The sequence below is a fragment of the Drosophila kikkawai genome, chromosome 3L (genome assembly GCF_030179895.1).
Source record: "Drosophila kikkawai strain 14028-0561.14 chromosome 3L, DkikHiC1v2, whole genome shotgun sequence".
NCBI lineage: Eukaryota > Metazoa > Arthropoda > Insecta > Diptera > Drosophilidae > Drosophila > Drosophila kikkawai.
Window position 1 is genome coordinate 22,433,668 of NC_091730.1, and position 18,870 is coordinate 22,452,537.

The 18,870-nt window shown below is 42.6% G+C and overlaps 2 protein-coding genes across 4 annotated transcripts in view; one reads left to right on the forward strand and one right to left on the reverse strand.

Moving 5' to 3' along the window:
* Positions 1-18,870, forward strand: part of Coq4 (Coenzyme Q4) — a 38,687-nt gene that overhangs the window by 10,128 nt on the left and 9,689 nt on the right. The window lies entirely within an intron of this gene.
* On the reverse strand, positions 1,189-17,845 carry LOC108077535 (uncharacterized). Of its 3 annotated transcripts, none has more exons than XM_017170922.3 (2): positions 17,757-17,845; positions 1,189-5,426 (listed from the first exon to the last, which is right to left on the reverse strand). In XM_017170922.3, the coding sequence occupies exon 2, from the start codon at positions 5,410-5,412 to the stop codon at positions 1,333-1,335; it is 4,080 nt and encodes a 1,359-aa protein (XP_017026411.1). In that variant the 5' UTR covers positions 5,413-5,426; positions 17,757-17,845; the 3' UTR covers positions 1,189-1,332. The 3 variants fall into 3 exon arrangements, with proteins under 3 accessions (XP_017026411.1, XP_070140948.1, XP_017026410.1); XM_070284847.1 differs by lacking the exon at positions 17,757-17,845 and adding an exon at positions 17,330-17,381; XM_017170921.3 differs by lacking the exon at positions 17,757-17,845 and adding an exon at positions 8,530-8,579.

Genomic DNA, 18,870 nt, shown 5'->3' on the forward strand with positions numbered 1-18,870 from the left:
CGTTTTGCTTTCTTTAAATATGTTCTTGTATAAAAAAGTACTAATGGTCATTGTACTTTTGCCCTGAGTTGTTTAAATGTTCTTAATTTTTACCGTCTGGCGCTAGTTCTCCCTCCTCCCGTCCCTGCCCCCTTCTGCCGGATATCTGAACTATATCTTTAACAACTTTTATGTACACATTGTGCGCTGGAAATACATGTTTTAAGTGAAGACATTCCTTGGATATATGTAGTTTTTTTATAGAGTGTGGCAATCAAAGTAAGTGCAGATCTCCGTCGGGGCCTTCGTTCAGAACATCCTAAGAGTGTATAGTCTTCGCTATAAAGATCCTGACTTTGAGCAATTTGTTTGTGCTGAAGCTTTACCATATTGTATCGTTTAAATGCCTATATATATATGATCGTAGCACATATATACCTTTACGTGCTCGGATCCCCCGGGGATCTGTCCGCCCTATTCTAAAACCCAAATAGCCATATCTAGATGAGAAGTGTATAATTTAAATTTTGATTTTATGCTCCTGCTACTGCTTTATACTTATATCCCTCTAAGTGGCATATATAGCACTGACTCCTCCTCTTTCCTTCCTCCCTTCTCCGCCTCCCCTCCGCCTGTCCAGCTTATGCATTATGTACGTATTTAGATTCCTCTCCTCCGACTCCACCTGCTCGTCTACGAACTCCGGTTCTTCGTTTACGATAAACTACGATTACGCATAGGAACTTTGATAGTTAATCACTAGAGATATATGTTATAGGTTGCGGTATGTTATGCTTTATGCTATGTCATGCGTCTATCAAAATATATATCTTATTTCGACGGTTAGCACAGTGTTGCCAGCTGAAACGGACTTGTTCTTGTTGAGTTATAGGCTATAGATTTTATGATCAGTGCCATGTTGGACATGGTGAACTTGGGCGTAGATATTGATCGATTATTATTGTTGTTATTTTGGTTTTTTGTATATTTAAGTTTAATTATGAGCTCAACTAATATGCGCACTCAGTCTTTTGTAGTTCCACTATTTTGTCTTGTTCATGTTCCTAACTTCGTTTGCTTACCTATTTTGTGGGGATTTCTGTGGTTCTCTGACGGGCTTTTGGTCACTCTTTGGAATTTAAATCGTAAAAAACTTTTGAAACTAGAAAATATATATTCGGAATGGGGAAATAATGCATGATTTTGTAAAGCAAAACTGCCTTTGCTCTCTGTTTTCTGGACTTTCCTATCTTGTTACGAGTGACCAAGGCCCCCAAAGATTTCTGAATGGTGACTATGGTTTGTAACTTACGCTGCTGCTGGCAACACTATATACCTGTTGCATGCTGCACTTTAGGCCGGTGTTAGCCGGAAACTGAGCGTGGCCGACTCCGAGGCCCGCACCCGCACCGGCAGGTACACCAAAGCCGGCGCGAACTGCATCTCCGAGTCGGCGTCGGCGGGCTGCAGGTGGAAGGCCTGCATTTGATATGCTTCCTCGGCCCGATCCGGCTGGGCGTAGCTCGCCGGCTTGCCGCTACCGTTGGCCAGCTCTCCGCAGCCCTCGAAGGGCGAGGTGGCTGCCGAGCGGTGGCCACCACTTCCGTGTCCGGCTACGATTCCATTGCTACCACTGGCCAAGCCGTTGGGCGTGGTTGGTGGCTTCGAGGAAGATCGACGACGTTGAATCTTGGGAGAAGCAGTTGAGCTGGTTGCCTTGGGGGAGGAGTTGGATGGAGATCCGGCTGATGGCGAGATCTTAGCAGCGGAGGTGCTGAGATTGGTGGGCTCCACAGGGAGTTCCGCGGGCTCTGGAGGTGCCACCACCACTGCTGCAGTCTTGCTGGACTTGCTGCGCGACTTTCCCGGGTTCCTCGCTGGCTGTGGCGGCGGTGTCTCCATGGGTAGTTCCATGCCTTCGCCTCCGTTGTTAAGCAGCGCATGGGAGCGCTCGTGGATGAAGAGGAAGGCGTAGTAGGGCGTGGTGAAGGGACACAGTGAGCACTGGTACTCCTTGAATCTGGCTGCCTGCTCACCAAACATTCCCGGCAGTGGCAGGGGCGGCATCTTGGGCATCTGCTGCTGCTGCTGCATCTGGCCGAAGAGGTGCTGGGCATTGAGGTTCTGCAGGGCCTGGGCGAGATTGGGAGCGGCATTTCCAGCTCCCGCTCCCCCCGGAGTCGGGTTACCGTTGCCACTGCCGTTGGGTATCTTGAGCGTTGGACTGTTGGGCTTGCTGCGTCCCGAGGACTGAGTGGGTTCCATCTCTCGGAGGCGTTCCACTCCCGCGGATCCGTGCTCGTTCATCAGATGGGAACGCAGCCACTTGAAGCTGCGGAACTGTCGCGAGCACAGCGGACACACCTCGTGGCTTGTGCCAGATGAATTGGAGCTGGAACCGCCCTCCACTGTGGGCGGCGAGACATTCATCTCCTGATCCTGCTGCTGAGCTGCCGCTGGCTGCGATTGGGACTGAGAAGCTGCGGCAGCTGCTGCTGCGGCGGCTGCCTCCATCTTAACGCCGTTCTGACCACGAGGCTGTGGCAGCGGAGAGCCCTCCTCGATGATCCCGTGCGTGTTGTGCTTGTGCACCCGCAGGAAATACTTGCTGCAAAGCTCCTTGTTGCAGATGTTGCACACAACGCCTCCGATCTGGGCTCCGTTCTCTATCTCGATGCCGTGCATCCGCTGCATGTGCGTCTTCATGAAGTACTTGTTGCACAGCTCCTTGTTACAAATCTCGCAGTAGCTACTGGTCGGTGTGATGGTGTAAGCCGGACGATTGCCCGGTGTAGCTCCGGCTGGGACAGCTCCTCCTGCCCCAGCTGGTGGCGGCACCGGCCGTTCCGGGGTGAAGAAGCCCTCGCGCAGGGGACTACCACCGAGTCCGCCATTCCGGCCGACCATGTGCACCTCTGCGATATGTTGCTTGAATTCCTGGGCGGTGGCGAAATCTCGATCGCACTGCTGGCAACGAAGGTCGCCGATGGGCGAGGATCTAGCCCCGGGTCCTGGTGGAGTTTGGGGATGATACAAGCCGGCCATGGGATGAGATGCCTGCTGATCGGGCAGGGGAATGGGAATGGGCATGGGCAGTTGCATCTGGCCCGCGTGCTCGGTCATTAGGTGAGCCCTCAGCGCATACTGGTTCTCCAGCTCCCTGCCGCAAAGGTGACAGGGCAGAGGACGCTTTCCGTTGATGTCATTTAGCTGTTGAAGCATGGACTGGAGCTTCTGGAGATTCTGCAGTCCAACCACCGACCCGTTCAGCTTCTCCTCATCATAGCCCTCCGGCGGCGACGGCTCCTGCTGCTCCAGCTTGATTCGCTTGTTGGGCTGCTCAGCATCAGCTTCCGCCTCCGTTATCTCCTGGTCCAGCTCCTGCTGATCCATTGAGGCTGCCGCCGCCTTGGCCAGCATCAGATTTAACGGCATGAAGGGCCAGGCACTCATCTGGGCCTCCTCCTTGCCAGCTTGCTGTGGTGTCACGTCTTCCGGTGGCACGAACAGACCGTGTCGCTTCCACTTGTGGGTGCGCAGGAAGTACTTGTTGGCGTACTCCCGGTGGCACAGTTCGCAGTAGAATTCCGGGAACTGGACGCCCAGGCGACGCAGTTTGTCCGGACTGAAGTTGGCTTCCTTGGCCTGCTGTTGTAGGTGCGACGGCAGCTTCCGGGGTGGTGGCACGAAGCTCAGCTCCTCCTGCTCCAAGGTGAAGTCCTCGCGGAAGCCCTCGGGCAACTGGTACGGCTTGAGCTGCTCCACCTCCTGCGGCATTTCCTGCTTAATGGTCTGCTGCGATGGTTCGTTGGGACTGCCGCGCAGGGATTGCGACTGTGACTGCGTCGGTGTCTGAGTCTGGGAGTTGGGGGAATCCTGGGCGGAAGGCAGCGAGTCGTGTTGCTTGGCCCGGTGGCGACGCATGGCGAAGACGTTGGTAAAACGTTTGGAACAGACATCACAGTGCACTGTAGCTATTGGAGGAGCGGAGGCTCCTCCGCTGGCCGATACCTGGTCCTGCTTGGTGACCTGCGGTGCCTCTCGCTGCAGCTGGAACATCTGACTCATGGAGCTCATGCCGGGATTGGTGGGGTGACCGCTGTTGTTGTTATTACTGCTGGTGGTGTTGTTATTATTGTTGTGATGGCTGGAAGTGTTGGTGGTGCTGGGCTCGCCGACTGGATCGAAGATGCCATGCTTGTTGGCCTTGTGCGTCTTGAGGAAGTACTTGTTGCAAAACTCCTTGTTGCACAGCTCGCAGTAGGCCTCGGGGTTGAAGATTCGCAACGGCGGTCGGTTCAGGCCATCGACTCCCGGAAACCCGGACATTCCCAGCAGGGGCAGGTAGCCAGCTGGACCCACTCCCAGTGCGGCCTCCGGGGGAAAGGGAAACGCCGGTGGCATTTGACCGGCATGTGTATGATGGGCCTGGGCCTGTTGCATAGCCTGGAACCAGTGGTCCTGCTCACGCTCCAAGTCCTTGCCATGACCGTTGGTCAGGTCGTGCTGCTGCTGCTGCAGCTGCATCTGGTGTTCCTGCTGCGGACTAGGACTCTCGGCTCGCTCGAGCTTTACCTTGATGGAGGCCAGAAAGTCGGCAGGATCCTGGTCGCCCGACCGATCCTCGCCATGGTCCTGCAGCATGTGCAGGCTCAGCTTGAACTCGGTCTCGAAGTTCTCGCCGCACTGCTTACAGAAGGTGTGGTAGGGATTCTCCCGCTCCTTGGTCGCTCGCTCTGATATGTCTGCCATGGCTTCCGCTTCTGGCTCGGCTTGAGGTTCGGTCTCGGCTTCCGGTTCAGGTTCGGGCTGCTCTTCCACCTGCTTGTGCTGCTGCAGCAGCTCAAAGGTCTCCTTCAGCTGCTCAATGGACTTGGGAAGGAACATCTTGGACAGCCTTTCCTCGTAATCCACAGTGGAGTCACCTCGCTTCTGACCCGTAGCTTCGCCGCTGAGGTTGAGCGCCTCCAGGCGACTGGGATTGTGTTGCTTACGCCGCTTCTTGGCTGCATCGCTCAAAGCCTCCAGCAGTTGCAGCTGCATGGCTGCCGCCATAGTGGCCATGTGGGCATCTTCCTCCTCCCCCTCTTCCTCCGCTTCCTCCCTATTCTTGAGCGCTTCCTCCGGCTCTGGCTCCGGCTCAGTTGTGCCGCTTCCCGCTGGCTGTGACTCCAGTTTCAGCTCCATTGGCTTGACCAAGTGCTCGACGGGTGAAATGGCTCCCATTCCTGCATCTCCCCCTGCTCCTGTTTCTGCTCCTCCTCCCCCTCCTGATGCTGCTGCTGTTGTTTCTCCGGATGTTGCTCCTGTGGCTTCATGTGTGTTGTTGCTGTTTCGGTTCGTGTTCAGTGTCGATGAGTTAGAGACGTCGGAGAGAGCAGTGTCCTCGCTGCTCAGATCTGGCGGTGGGGTGGCATATATGGATGCAGCCATTTTGGATGATATTACTGTGGGGATAAGGGAAAGCCGGGAGAAAGAGAAAGAGGGAAATATTATAGTGGAGAACTTTTTAATTGAAGTCGAAGCCATGCTAGCGGGAGAGCAGTCTCAAAGGGATTGTGGGTAAGGGAATTTGTATGCATGTATGTATCTATGTGGATATATAGTCGGCATATGGGATGGATTTTTAACAAAAAGAGATAATGAAATAACACTAAAACTATTTAGTAGTAAAAGTATTTTTATTATTTTTTTAAAAATGAAAGTAAAGTCACTATGGAATTAATAGCGTATAAAAGTAATATAGGATATAGTGTTCTTAGTTTTGCCTTACAATAAATACATATTCTCTATGATTTTCAGACCTAAGATATTGATTAGGATAATTTTCATCTTGTTTTTAATAGATTTAAATTTTTTAAAAATTTTAATTAAAGTATTCTAGGTGAATTAACTTCTTATAAAGATAAGATATTAAAAAATGTTTTCTAGTTTGGTTAACACTTATTATTATATTAAAAATCCAAATATTATTATTTTTTTCACAAAAAATAGTAATGTTTATGTTATCCCAGTAGGATTCTCCATTACTATTCTCTATTATTTCGCCCAGTGTACATAATATACGACCTGCGGCTTAAATCGCATTATTTGTGCAAAAAGGAAAGCCAAATGGAGAAAGACAAAAAATTACAGAATATTTGGCCAGAGATTCCATTCAATTTTAGTTTTGGCTTGGAACTGAATGCCACTCAAATATTTCTTCTTATTCTTCTCCTGTCCCTACGCACACACACGCAACACATAAGCCCGCACACACACACACTCTCAGAATATTTGTGTCTCATTTCCGTATGCGCTTAATTTCATTTTTCTGCTTCTGTCCGCCTCCTGCTTCCTCTTCTCCTCCTTCATCTTCTCCTTTTCGTTTTCCATCTCCCTCTCTCTCTCTCTCGCTCTTATTCCTCTTCTCCATCATCATTATTCCCACACCCACCGCCTCCTCCCCCACGCCATCATTTTGCTGCGGCCACACTTTTTCATTTTTGTGCAAATTCTATGAAAAATTTTTCCATTATATACGTATACGTATATCCCTATATATATACAAATATATATATATATATAAGGAAAGTTTGTTTTTTTTTTCTGTTTGTTTACTAGGCGCCCCAGCTGCCACCCACTACTAACACACACACACACAACCCCATTGTGGCGCACACGAAAATTTATACAAAGTCATCCGATTTAAGGAATACAAATTTTGCTTATTTTCCTGCTAGTATGTGTGTGCGAGTGGGTGTACACAGAAAACTTTTTGCGCCTCACAAGCACACACAAACACACACACACACGAACTCCTCCTCCCCCAACGCTAACCCCCCAAACCATCACTTGAGCCAAGCATAAAACTTATAAAAATTTTCTTCAACATGACTTGGTAAAATAAATTTGATTCTCAAGAAAAGCAAAAAGGAAGAAGGGCAAGGAAGGGAAAGTAGAGGTAGGAGGTGGGGGTGAAAGCCAGGAAAAATGCCAGGGAAAATGGGAGGCGAAAGTAGAGGTTGGGGGGGGCTGTAAGGAAGGATGAGAAAATTTTTCGAAATAAACCGAAAATTTCTTTTTCCTATTTGAGCGCAGGCAAAAAGGAGAAAGCCGAAGGAGGAGCAGCTAGCAGGAAGGGAAAGCGATTAAGGAAGAACGAAGTTAGATATACCCTTTAATTATAAATTATAAATATTGTTATAAAAATAGATTTCAAAATTATATACTAATTAAAAAACTACCTTTTTTATACTTGAAATATTGTTTAAAGTTTTAAATAACTAATTATTATTTGAAAACTATTCGGGAATTTTTGAATACCAAATTTGTTTACATTTAGAGGTGTTTCTATATGAGCATTAATTAATTCAAGATATTTTAAACAACTATGGTTTGTGTATTGTAATGTAGTTTAAATAAACTCGAAAATGTCTTTTAAAAGACAATTTTAAAATAAATTTCAAACAAAACATTTCCATAACAGCTTATTTATATCATTTTCCAATTCATCGATTAACAAAAAGCTAATTAATAGTGAGTGAGTAAATCCCTCAAGAGGACAATAATACCCTGTGAAAGGGTATTAAAGGCATTGGGGTTTTTGGTTGGCACAGGAAGAGTGGAGGAAAAGCGAAAGAAAAGAAAAATATTCTCAACTATGCTGCAGACATAAATTAAGTTTCCATGGTTGGAAATTGGTTCTCTTGCTACATGTTGTCGTTGTAGTTGTTGTTGTTGACTTTGCTTTTATACAATTCAGGACTTCTCCCCCCCCCCCCCCCCCCCTCCCCATGCTCCTTTTAACCCCTGACCCTTCCGCCCGGTACTTTGAGGAGTTAAGCAAAAATGCCTGCCAGGATGTGCGCATTTCTCTTGAATTCTCGGTGCGAGCGTATCTATGTGAGTTGGTCCTGGCCCAGAACTGTGTGTGTGTGTGTGGGCGGCGGGTGTTGCTTGTATTTTGCTTGGGATTTTTATAAAGCCTAAGGTAGTTTGATGTTATTTTATTTGATTTTTTTTCGCCTGCCTTCCATCTCGGATGCTGGAAGCTGGAGGAGGATGGCCGAGAAAAATGTTCGAAATGAAAATGCCAACAGAGTGTAAACAAAACCATGTACTCCTTGACTCACTGTATATACTCGTGTGTATGTTGTATATTTTCGAGCCTTCACACACCAGAAGCGGCTAATTTGGCAAACCAACATATCAAACCAGTTTTCGGTTGGGTTGGGGTCTTAAGGGCGAGAAGTGAGAATATATATATAATCTTGACACTGGCCTAGGGGAAACCAATAACGTCAGATTGGTTCTGACTTAAGTTTCCCTGGTTAAGAGTATTTCACAAAATCTGACATGAATTAATATAAGGTTGAGATAAAGAAGGAGCTGGAAGTCAGCAGGAACTAAAGAATACTTATAAGAAGTAATTGGTGATCTTATCGGATTTTCAAATACGAATTTAAATGAACTATTTTATTTCCTGCTTATGATACCTTGTCCTAAGTTAATATAACAACTTCACTTTAAATTATTTAACCTTATGATACGGTATATTTGTAAACCTACTCATTAATTATGTTTGGTAGTCTTCTTCCACAATCACTTTTTAATCACTGTTTTCTTTATATTTTCTATATGTTCACTGGTTCAACCTCTCACTGAACACCTTTTGCAAACACATTTCAAAGGCGGTGATCACTTGATGCTCTCTTGTTAGGTTTTCTGCAAGTCACTTTTGCGCATGTGCACTTGGCTCGTCTCCGTTTCCGCTTCCGGTTTGTGTTGCGAGTTTTGTATTTCGAATTTCGTGTATTTTTTGGCGTGTGTCGGGATCGTGTCCTGCCAAGTGGCTAGCTCGTTGTCAACTGCCGCATGACGCGGCGGAATAACAAAAAATATCGGCTATCAATTGCCCGTTGCCGGTTGAAAATCAAAACAGCAAATAGCAATGATACTAAAATCACAACCACACACACACGAGCGAACCCTAACCCCCTATATGGTTTAATAGTTTTTCCATAAATGCACACACACACACATGGAAAACCGGCACATATCGCCCGAAAAAAAAACCTCAATAAAACACCCCAAAATATCAAAAATCATAGAATTTCCCTTAAAAAAAAGTCCACACACAACGCGACAACTGAGCAGCGCTGCCCGGAAAACCATTATTGCTCCGCCCCTTTTCCTTTTCCCTCCTCTCTCTTTTTTTTTCTTTTTTGAAATTTTCACTAACCACCACAACTACAGCGATATGGAAAGGGACGGCGAATGAGCAACAACCGCGCAACTTGGAATGTTTTTCCCCGATATTATTTTGTTGGTGTTGTCGTGCCAATTTATCATTGTTCGATAGGATTTTCAATTTGTTTTTCCTTTTTCCTACTGCAGTGGCGGTAGCAGTGGCAGTGGCAGTAGCAGTTCGTGTGCCGCCGCCATCGTTGTTATTGGTGTTCCGGCTGCGACAGTTATATTTTTGTTATTTTAATTTATGCACTTCCAACGGCAAAAGTCACAAATTCTTGGCTCGTTTGGTTTCGGATCCTTTCAAGTCCTTGACGCTAACAAAGCAGGCACTCCTTGACTTGAGTTGTTCGAAAAAGGAACATGGAGAATAAAAAGGGGTTGGGGTTGGTTTGCCACTGGAAATTGGTTAATTGAAGGGCTTCCGCGAGGATCTAGATGTGCTTCCAGGTAGGTTTTATCCCTACCCTTTGTTTGGGGATTTTACCCAAGAGGATTTTTGAATTGTTCTTTAATGATATGATTACGTAGAGTTATTGTAAGAAACACTTTAGGGATGATACAGCTGTAGGGAGACGACTCTGGAGTGACAAGATTTTAGCAATAAAATCTTGGCAAATACAATAAAATTCCTATGCATTTATTCATACATTTTATTTAAAAAGGAAAGCCTTTAGAAATGTAATATAATCATTATTATTTTTAGAAAATATAAGGGCATTAAATCAATGGTGTTGGACTCACATTGGAAACAATACTTCAGTTGTCAGCAAATCAGTTCACCCCGATCAGTTTTAATTAATTTAAGTTAATTATAACCCCTTTATTCAATTAAAATGGATTATAGAAAGCCTAAAAGCGGTAAATGACACTCTGAGAAGTATATCATAATCAGAAAGGCACACATTTTTAATTAAGTTTCTTTATAAACTTCACATTAATTAAAATATAAGTATTAAAATGACCCAACTATTGATCAGATTAGAGGTTCCACCGCTTCCCCAAGGGGATTAGGCTTTGCCTCACTGCACATCGCCATAAATCTGAGTCAGAAACTCTCCCCAGAGAAGGAGCCGGTGATTGTTTGCCTTTCCCCGATTGACGGATTGACTTACGGATGGATACGAGTTATAAGATACAAGATACTCAATGCAAGATACTCGTGTGCAGGTGCATGTGTGTGGGTGCCTGCGTGTGGGCCCAACCTTGGCCACCCCTTTGCCTTCACCATTGTTCATTTTCTGTTTTCCTTTTCCACACACTCTCACTCACACACACACACGCACGGCGAGAAAGCGAAAGTGAAGTCCTGTGAGCACGTCCTTCGGGATCTGCGCCTGCGCCGCGAAGGTGACTCTCTATATTTTCGGAGTAGCTCTGCAGCCGGTGTCATGTGTGGCCCTCCACTGGCCACAGCCGGTTGAACGAACGGGGCCAAAGGAGCAGCAATAGTCCGGCAGCAACAGTCGGTGGAGGGGAGCAGTCATTGGTCGGGAATCGGAATAGGAATCGGTATCAGAATCGGATCGGATCGGACCCCACCCACCCACTGGGTCTATTTTGACCTGGTCGTGGTCGTGGTCAAGGTTTTTTCTCGTCGACTTTCACTCTCACACATGTCGGAGCACTTGTCCACTGTCGTTGCCTTTTGCCGGCACTTTCACTTTCGCTTTCACTCACTCGCACGCACATACACACACACACACGGAGGGACGGACAGCCCCCCGAAAAAGGGGAAGCCCCTGCGTAGGCGCATGTCCTTGTCGGGGCTGGCGGAATGTAAACAAAACGCAAATGTCGCGGTCAAGCTGTTGTAAATTTAAATGGTTTGACATTTGGGATACTGTGTTTGTTTTACGATGGGAAAATAGAAAATTACTATGAAAGATTATTAGTTATATTAACTAAAACCTATTTATCTTGCTTAGTTAAACTTTTATGTGTAGATAACATGTTAGATATCTAAGGAATATATCTGATCAACTTTAATGAAGTTATTGTAATATATTAAGATTAACAGTGAATTGTAAACCATTGTAAACTTTTTATAATAACATAACAATAGAATCAATTTAAAAACAAATATAGTTCAGTAAAAAAATATTTTAGTTAAGTTTCAGAAACTCTTAATACTCTAAAATACCTTTAAGGGCTAGCACCAAACTCAAAATTACATTTTTGTCACACCTTTTGGTAGCCTGAATAATAATAATGGATTACGCTGAGTTACCCGCCCAACCCATTGGTCACAAAAATAGTAATTATTAATTTTAAATTCGAGCTCTGGCCAGCCCAACTCGCACCCTTAGCGAGAACTGTCGGTTTTATGATTGATACGCCCCTGTCAACCCATATGCCACACTTGCACCCACACAGCCATAGAGGCACACTCACGTGACAGGACACCCCCGCCCTTAATGCGGTATGCAATTAATATTTCCTACGAAAATCAAATTGAAATTATGCGTGGACTCAAAAATGTAAATGGGAAATGGGTCAGTAAATGGGAAAACTCACCCTCGCAACTCCGGGAGTAATGATCTCTGTTGGTTTTCGTACTCGAGTGCGGGGGAGGAAATTAACGAAGGGTGGGGGAAGGTTCGGTGTCGCCTTTCCTCGGGAAATGTGTGTGCGAGTGCGACAAATTGCTTTATTAGAAGTGCAGAAGTTGCGCTTAGTTTCTTTGATGTGCCAAGATTGGGGTGTCCTGATTAGGAATTCATTGCTTGAAAGATGTTTTTTATGGGGTTTCCTTAGGATATAATGAATAAAGCATTTTCTGTAGATGATTTCTTTACCTTCTATCGATTGGAAATCAAAAATCCTACAATAACCCAGAGTTTCAGCATTGTCAAGTGTCAAGTTCTGATTGATATCTGGTAATTATAAGTATAAATAGCCCGTGCCAGCTAAGCCATAGTAACTACCTTTTAATTACGCTCCATATTAAATTATTGTAGGTAATCGTAGTAGTATTTGTGGCCATCATAATTGAAAATAACCCAAGCCCCTCGAGTTCCTTCGAAGTCGTAATCATCCGAAATGTCAGAATTTCGTGGAAATTCCTTTTCCTTTTCCCTGCGCCTAAAGCTCTACAACGACAAGCAAAAAATGGGGAAAAAAAAGTGGAAAAACATTTCCAGTTTCTATGTGCCCTGCTCATTAGTAAGAAATCTCATTTGAAACCAATGAACGCGTACAGAAAACAAACATACATTTTATATACGAGGTGAGGGAACGAACGGATAGCTAAGGGATGGGACACCTTCAAAATCGTTCGCTTTGGGTTTGATATTTCTCCATCATTTTCACTTTCACATCTCCATGGCGCATGGGCCACGACCAAGTGAAAAATTAATTTATCCCCAACCCCATTTTTATTTCCATTTTCCCCCTCAAACGCACACACACACACACACTACACACATAGAAACCTATTTTCCGACCAACCGAAAAGCGAAAAGCCAACAAAAACTATTTCCATCTCTGTCGGGCGAACACTAAAATTTCTTTTTCTATCAAATATTATTTTGTACAATAAACTAAACTTTGTGTGTGTGTAAGTTTTTCCCCCCCGAGCCATATACATAAGTGTGTGCGTTTGGGCTGTGTGTGTGTGATAAAATAAAAATACGAAAAATATGAAAAAACGAGGAAAATTAATAATGAAACCCAAACACACAGAGACAAGGACAAATGCTGTGTACACATAAGCCAGCCAGCTAGAAGTGTAGGGAGAAAAATATGCCAAGGAGGGGTTATAATAATAATACTTTTTTTTTGTCTAATAATATTGCAAGTGTATTCGGCCAAAAGTTTTCCTTTTCTCTAATGAGTCGGGATCCTTGTACACTCGCCATTATCATCTAGCCCTATCTGCAGCTTCATGATGAGCTTTTATCTAGATTCATCCCCCTTCGAACTATGCATCGCAATATTTTGCAAGAAATCTATCGTCCGAAGAAGTTTTCACCCAAAAAAAGCAGAAAAATTCCATAAATTCTGGCGTCTTCTTCCTCCCTTACACACACACACACATACTAGTTTGCAATTTTATCAGAAATACACACACATACAGTTAGGGGAAAACCACCACCCACGCCTCCCTGCCTGGGGCCCCGAAGCGAGTTTATGAAACCATCAAATTATTTTCTTTTCCATTTCTGACACTCAAAAGAAACGGCAAACATACAGAAGGCACACAGCACAGCGTCGGATGAATGCGAGGGGGTGGGTGGCCATGGAGAAAGCAGAGAAATGACGGGGGGAAAAAGGGAGAAAAAATTATTATTTTCCAGTTACACTCGGCTTGGTCTCCATGGTGGCCCTGGGTGGCACATCCTTTACATTATTTTCCTGCTGCTGCTCAAAGTTTTTGCCATGTGGCCCCCCATTCGCCTGCGTTGCCCCCCAACTAGCCTTCCTTCCTACGCCCCCTTAACCCAAAATGCCTGCGGGTTACATTTTGCCAAGTCCTGTAAGTTTTCCTCTGTGTATGTGTGTGTGTTTGTGTGCAGCTACTTCGTCTTATTCGAGTATACACACAAAGAAAAATGTGTGTTTTCTGAGGTCTATTTAAAGGATTTTGTTTAAACATTTGTATCTTAAATTGTAATATTTTATAGCAAATTTAGTTTATAGTTCGTTTCAATAGAAATCATATATATAAATTGTAAATAATTCATAATTAATTATTAATTTTATATGAGTATCTTAAATGTATCTAAATGTATTAGCCAACTCTTTATATTATTTGATTCCAATCCCTAAAAGTCTCTACAAGCACAACATATTTTAAGTACATCTTCCACCTGCATCCAACTCACACAAATGGAATTTCAACATTTCACTATGGTCCAGAATCCGTTTTTTTTGGCATAAAGTCGAAAAATGGAGCTACAGGGTTTAAACTTCGCAGATTTTATTGTTGTGGCATTAACAACTTGTGTACAAAAAATTGGGCCAGTACGACCACGCCCACTCTTGCCGCCCTTGCAAACTGATTGATATTTAATTTATAATTTTTATATATGTACATAATTACCATTTATTATATACATAATTAACGCATATATAATGAAAAAGTTGTTAAAAAAAAAAGAGATATTTTTCCGAATTTATAATTAGAATTATTGGAAGAAATTAACCGTTCAAGAACGTATTTACATTTGGGAAGATATTTATGAATATCACTATAAAAATTACTGCATTTTTAATCTATTTCCTTCATTTTCTTGGATTTCACAGTGTCTTTATTAATTTTGGTGCATAGTCACTTCGATACAGATTGAATTTTTCGATTGTTGCTGCTCCATAATTTAAAAAGTTCGCTGTGAATAAACTATGTATATTACCAAAATATTAGAAAAGGGGGACGAACGGGGATGAGTTTTTTGTTTGTGGTTAAAGACAACATCCAGGAGTACAATCTGGACCAATTAGTTGCTGTCAGCATGGAGAAGCTTATTAGTTATACTCCACGAAACATGGAGAACGCATGATAGTTTTCTAAAAACATACACATAAATTTGACATTACACAACACTAAATACGTAGAACTACACAAAAAATTACAATATACATTAAGTAGTGCATACCTTGAAGATTATTTTCCATATTTTAGTTGATTTTTTTGAACCAAAATAACACGTCTGACACAACATAAAGTAACTAAATATTTTGGCGCGAATTTCTATTCGGAAATGAGCTGATCGCAATCGCATTTTTAAAAGCTCTCAATAGGCTTTGGTGGCACATTTAAAGCTTTTAGTTAACATTTTTATAACGTATGATGAATTTACTTTAAGATTAAAATAAGAAAACAACGATATATTAACATAAAAAAATCGACTTTATGCCAAAAAAAACGGATTCTGGACCATAGTGCATTTGAAGAAAGCCAATAAATTAATAAACTTTCTATTAGATTGATTAAAGGTAATAGATTATAAAGAAACCTTCTTAAATGGAAAAAACTGATCTTAAAACCTGAAAATAGAACCCACTTTTCAAGATTCCAGTTTTAACGATTATAAATTTAATTCATTATCTAATTTTTGTGTTTCCTAAATATCAAATGCCTTAATTTATATACATACATATTTATACCAACTATTTATTATTCTAGGATTAAATAGTTTTTGAAATTAACAAATATAAAACCAACTTTCTTCCCTAAAGATAATTTTTTTTAGTGTAAAAACATTTTTATGAGAAAATGCCTGCCAACTCAGCGCATGTGTGTGTGTGTGTATAAGTGTGAGCTTCAACGGCAGTATGTGTGTGTGTGTGTGGGCTGTATATCAAAATATTTAAAAGCAAATATAATATTGGGGGAGTTGGGTGGCGGTGGCACTCGGATGTTCGTGTGTATTTGGCTGGAATTCGGGTAAAAGGCGTAATAGAAAAACACTTAAGCCGACCAATACCCCCTTTCCGCCCCACACAGGCCCTCTGCGAAATATCGAAATGTAAAAAAATTATATATACACAGATGTATACAATGTATATACTTATATTAATAATGAGCCGCAGCGCCAGCGCAAAGAGAAAATGAGAAAAAAAAAGTGCTCGGTGTGTGTGTCTGTGTAGAATTTATTGATTTTCAGCGAATAAATATTGCCGGAGGAGCACATGGCAAGTGACTTAATATCAGTCGGCTGGATATTTACAATACATGTACATATGTACACATGCAAAACGCATATCAATAGATATATGTGTAGTATCTCCCCGGGTATATCTTCTTCATATATTGAAATTGATTTGGCCTGCTGACGTTGCCTTCACGTTATCGTTGAAATTTTTATATTTTTATTGTCAGTCGCAGTCGCATTAAAAATACTTAATCTCCGACGGCACAGTTATTGCCGCCGCCCCGTCATAAAAAGTGGGTGGTGGTGCTCAGTCAGTCGGTTGATGGGGCAGTCCGTCGCTTTAATCATGTCCATATCGAAAATTTTACTTTATCGCAATCCCGGACCGGCCCGGGCATATTATTATTATTATTATTTTTGTTGTTCTTGCTTTTACGTTATTAGCACCCGTAAGGGGACCTCGTGGCGTATGCTCGATGTGCGATAAAACCCGCGACTTTTTGTGTGAAGTGCGAGTGTGTGCGAGAGCTAATGAGACTTTTTAATAAATTGCCCCATTCCGGCTGGCCGCGTTTTTAGTACAATTTTCATTATTAATAAAACTTTATGACATCTCTATATCAGAGGCATTGTGCATTTTTGTTTCATAAAAAAGGAGAGTGTGAGCACCATTTATTATTCCAATTAAATTTACCAACTTCGTTCGTCACTGTCTCTGGCAGTGCGTCATGGCATTCGAAAAGATAGGACTCGGGCCTTCCAAAACCAAAAAATATTCCGTTTATGGTGTATGTGTGGGGTAAGATAGCTAAGAAATTTGCAGTAAATATAGCATACTTTTCTGGGAAAGCTTTCGCGTAAGTTTAAATCATTTCAAAGGTTTTAAAATTATAATTTTAAATGTAAAAAGCAAGAAAATATTTTTTTTAGAAGAACCTAAGTTCGAGAATTCATTAGTTTTCATACAGCCCTATAATTACTATAGTAATTTTTATTACCTTAAAAAACTCAAGACAAAAATTTTAAGGAAAATATTAAAATATTTTATTTCCAAACTTAATCTCTGAAATATCTTAAACTTAAACTTTAATATGTTAATTATTTTATGTAAAATCAATACTAGTTTTATTATAATAATATTTAAATACATACATGCATACGATGGGTAATGTGTAAGGGGAAAGCGACTCAATGGGTACATTTATGAATAAAAAATGCAATCGATTAAATTCCAAAGCTCTTTTCTAATAAAATCCTTTTTATTTATTATTGTATATTATAGAGCTGGAAAATAACGTTGACTGCATGAAGTCTAAAGAGGAGTTTTGAAGCATTCGAAAGCATTAAGCAACACACTCTTATGAATTTGCCAATTTTTAATAAATTTTAACATTTTCTTTTTTCCAGCCAATATTAATTTTGTTTATTTTTTCGCAAGTGGCCAATGCAAGCGGCATTAGTTCAATAATCCAGGTATATATTTGCATTAACTTGGGTTGTAGTTTTTGGTTGCTGGGACTCACAATGTCTCTGGCCAGAGAGAGCATCTTTAATCCTAAGTGTAAACTTTTGCGAAAATAAACGCGCTTCGAACGGAAAATCCTTGGATAAGGCATGTCTTGGGCTAGTATCAAAATGTTGCAATTATTTATTACTTAATTAGTTTGGTTAACGATTAAAGCACTTTATTGGGTTACTTTTAGCAACGCGTTTCTGCTTAGAAAAATACAAAATAAGCTTGGTTATCCGTGTTTCAATTGTGATTGTGTTTTGCCACCACTTTTTGATTGTTATTGGCTTAGAAATCCTTCGGTTTTGTCACTCATTTCGAACACTTTGGACACTGAAATCGGCAGATTCTTATTTGGTATTTGTTTGGCTTTCATTTGCTTCTTCTCATTTGGATTTCTTTTGAATTTCTTTATTTTTTGTTAGTTGCTGAAAACTTACAGAACTTGTACAGGGCGTTACACTTATTTTATCATGCCGACAAGTCCAAAACGACGCTGTGGTAGCCACCCGCGGCTACTTCTGCACCACGTACGCGTTTTCTGTAGACTGACTCGGCTTTTCCGTTTTCCCAAATGCCAGCCTGCCGCCAAAGGATGCAGACGACACCCACACACAGGCACTGGCACTAGCCGAAGCGAGAAAGAGAGCCGGAGAGTCCGAGAGAAACCACCCCCAGAGCCACCCCCAACCTTTGGCGGGCAACGCTCTGTTGCTATTTTGTTTACTTCTCGCCGCGGGGGCGTTCGGCGGAGCAAAAAAAAGAAAGTAAAGAGAGAAATATGAAGAGAGGGGATGGTGGTGCAAGCAGAAACATGTGCTAGCTTCTTCTGTGCAACTAACTAAATTTGGCGCCCAACGAGGGGTTCAAATTGAAGTGTTGCCTACTTTTTAGATATTTTAAATTGTTTAAAATTAATTAATACAAGTTGATAAATACTTAAGTAAATTACTTGATACACATGCCACATATTTATATGTATGCAGTGCGCCCACTTGATGGATTCGCAGTAAACACACACACACGGGCCATAATCCTACCCTCAGCTCACAGGACATGCGTATTGGATAAGTCTAAAAAAAAGTTGAAGCGTTGCTCAGAGAATCGTTTTCCGGAGCGTTTGTTGCTGCTGCTGCTAAAACAGTTTATCAACACAAGCGAGTCTCTGATAAAACAATCATCGTTTATGGTGCAACACGCTTCAGCCGCCGCCACCTCCGCCCCTCCTGCAGCATAATTGAGATATAGTCCAGTGACCAGACCGAAACCCGGGGTGGCTAAACGAACTGGTGGAGTGGAGTGGACAGGAGGAGGAAGCCAAGTGGTTGGAGTGGAGTCGAGTGTGGACATGTTCTGTAACCGCATGATTAGGAATCCAGTAAAGTCGTTGACAAAATGGGCAGGAGGTGCCGGTATCAATCCCGCTTCCTGGTCGCTGTTTTGGAAAGGGGTGCCCAACTAGGTTAAACCCATTCATTCAAATTTTTCGGTTAATGATTTTTTAGCTAGAGTTTATGGCAAACAATATCAATGCAAAGGCGTAACCTGCGTGCG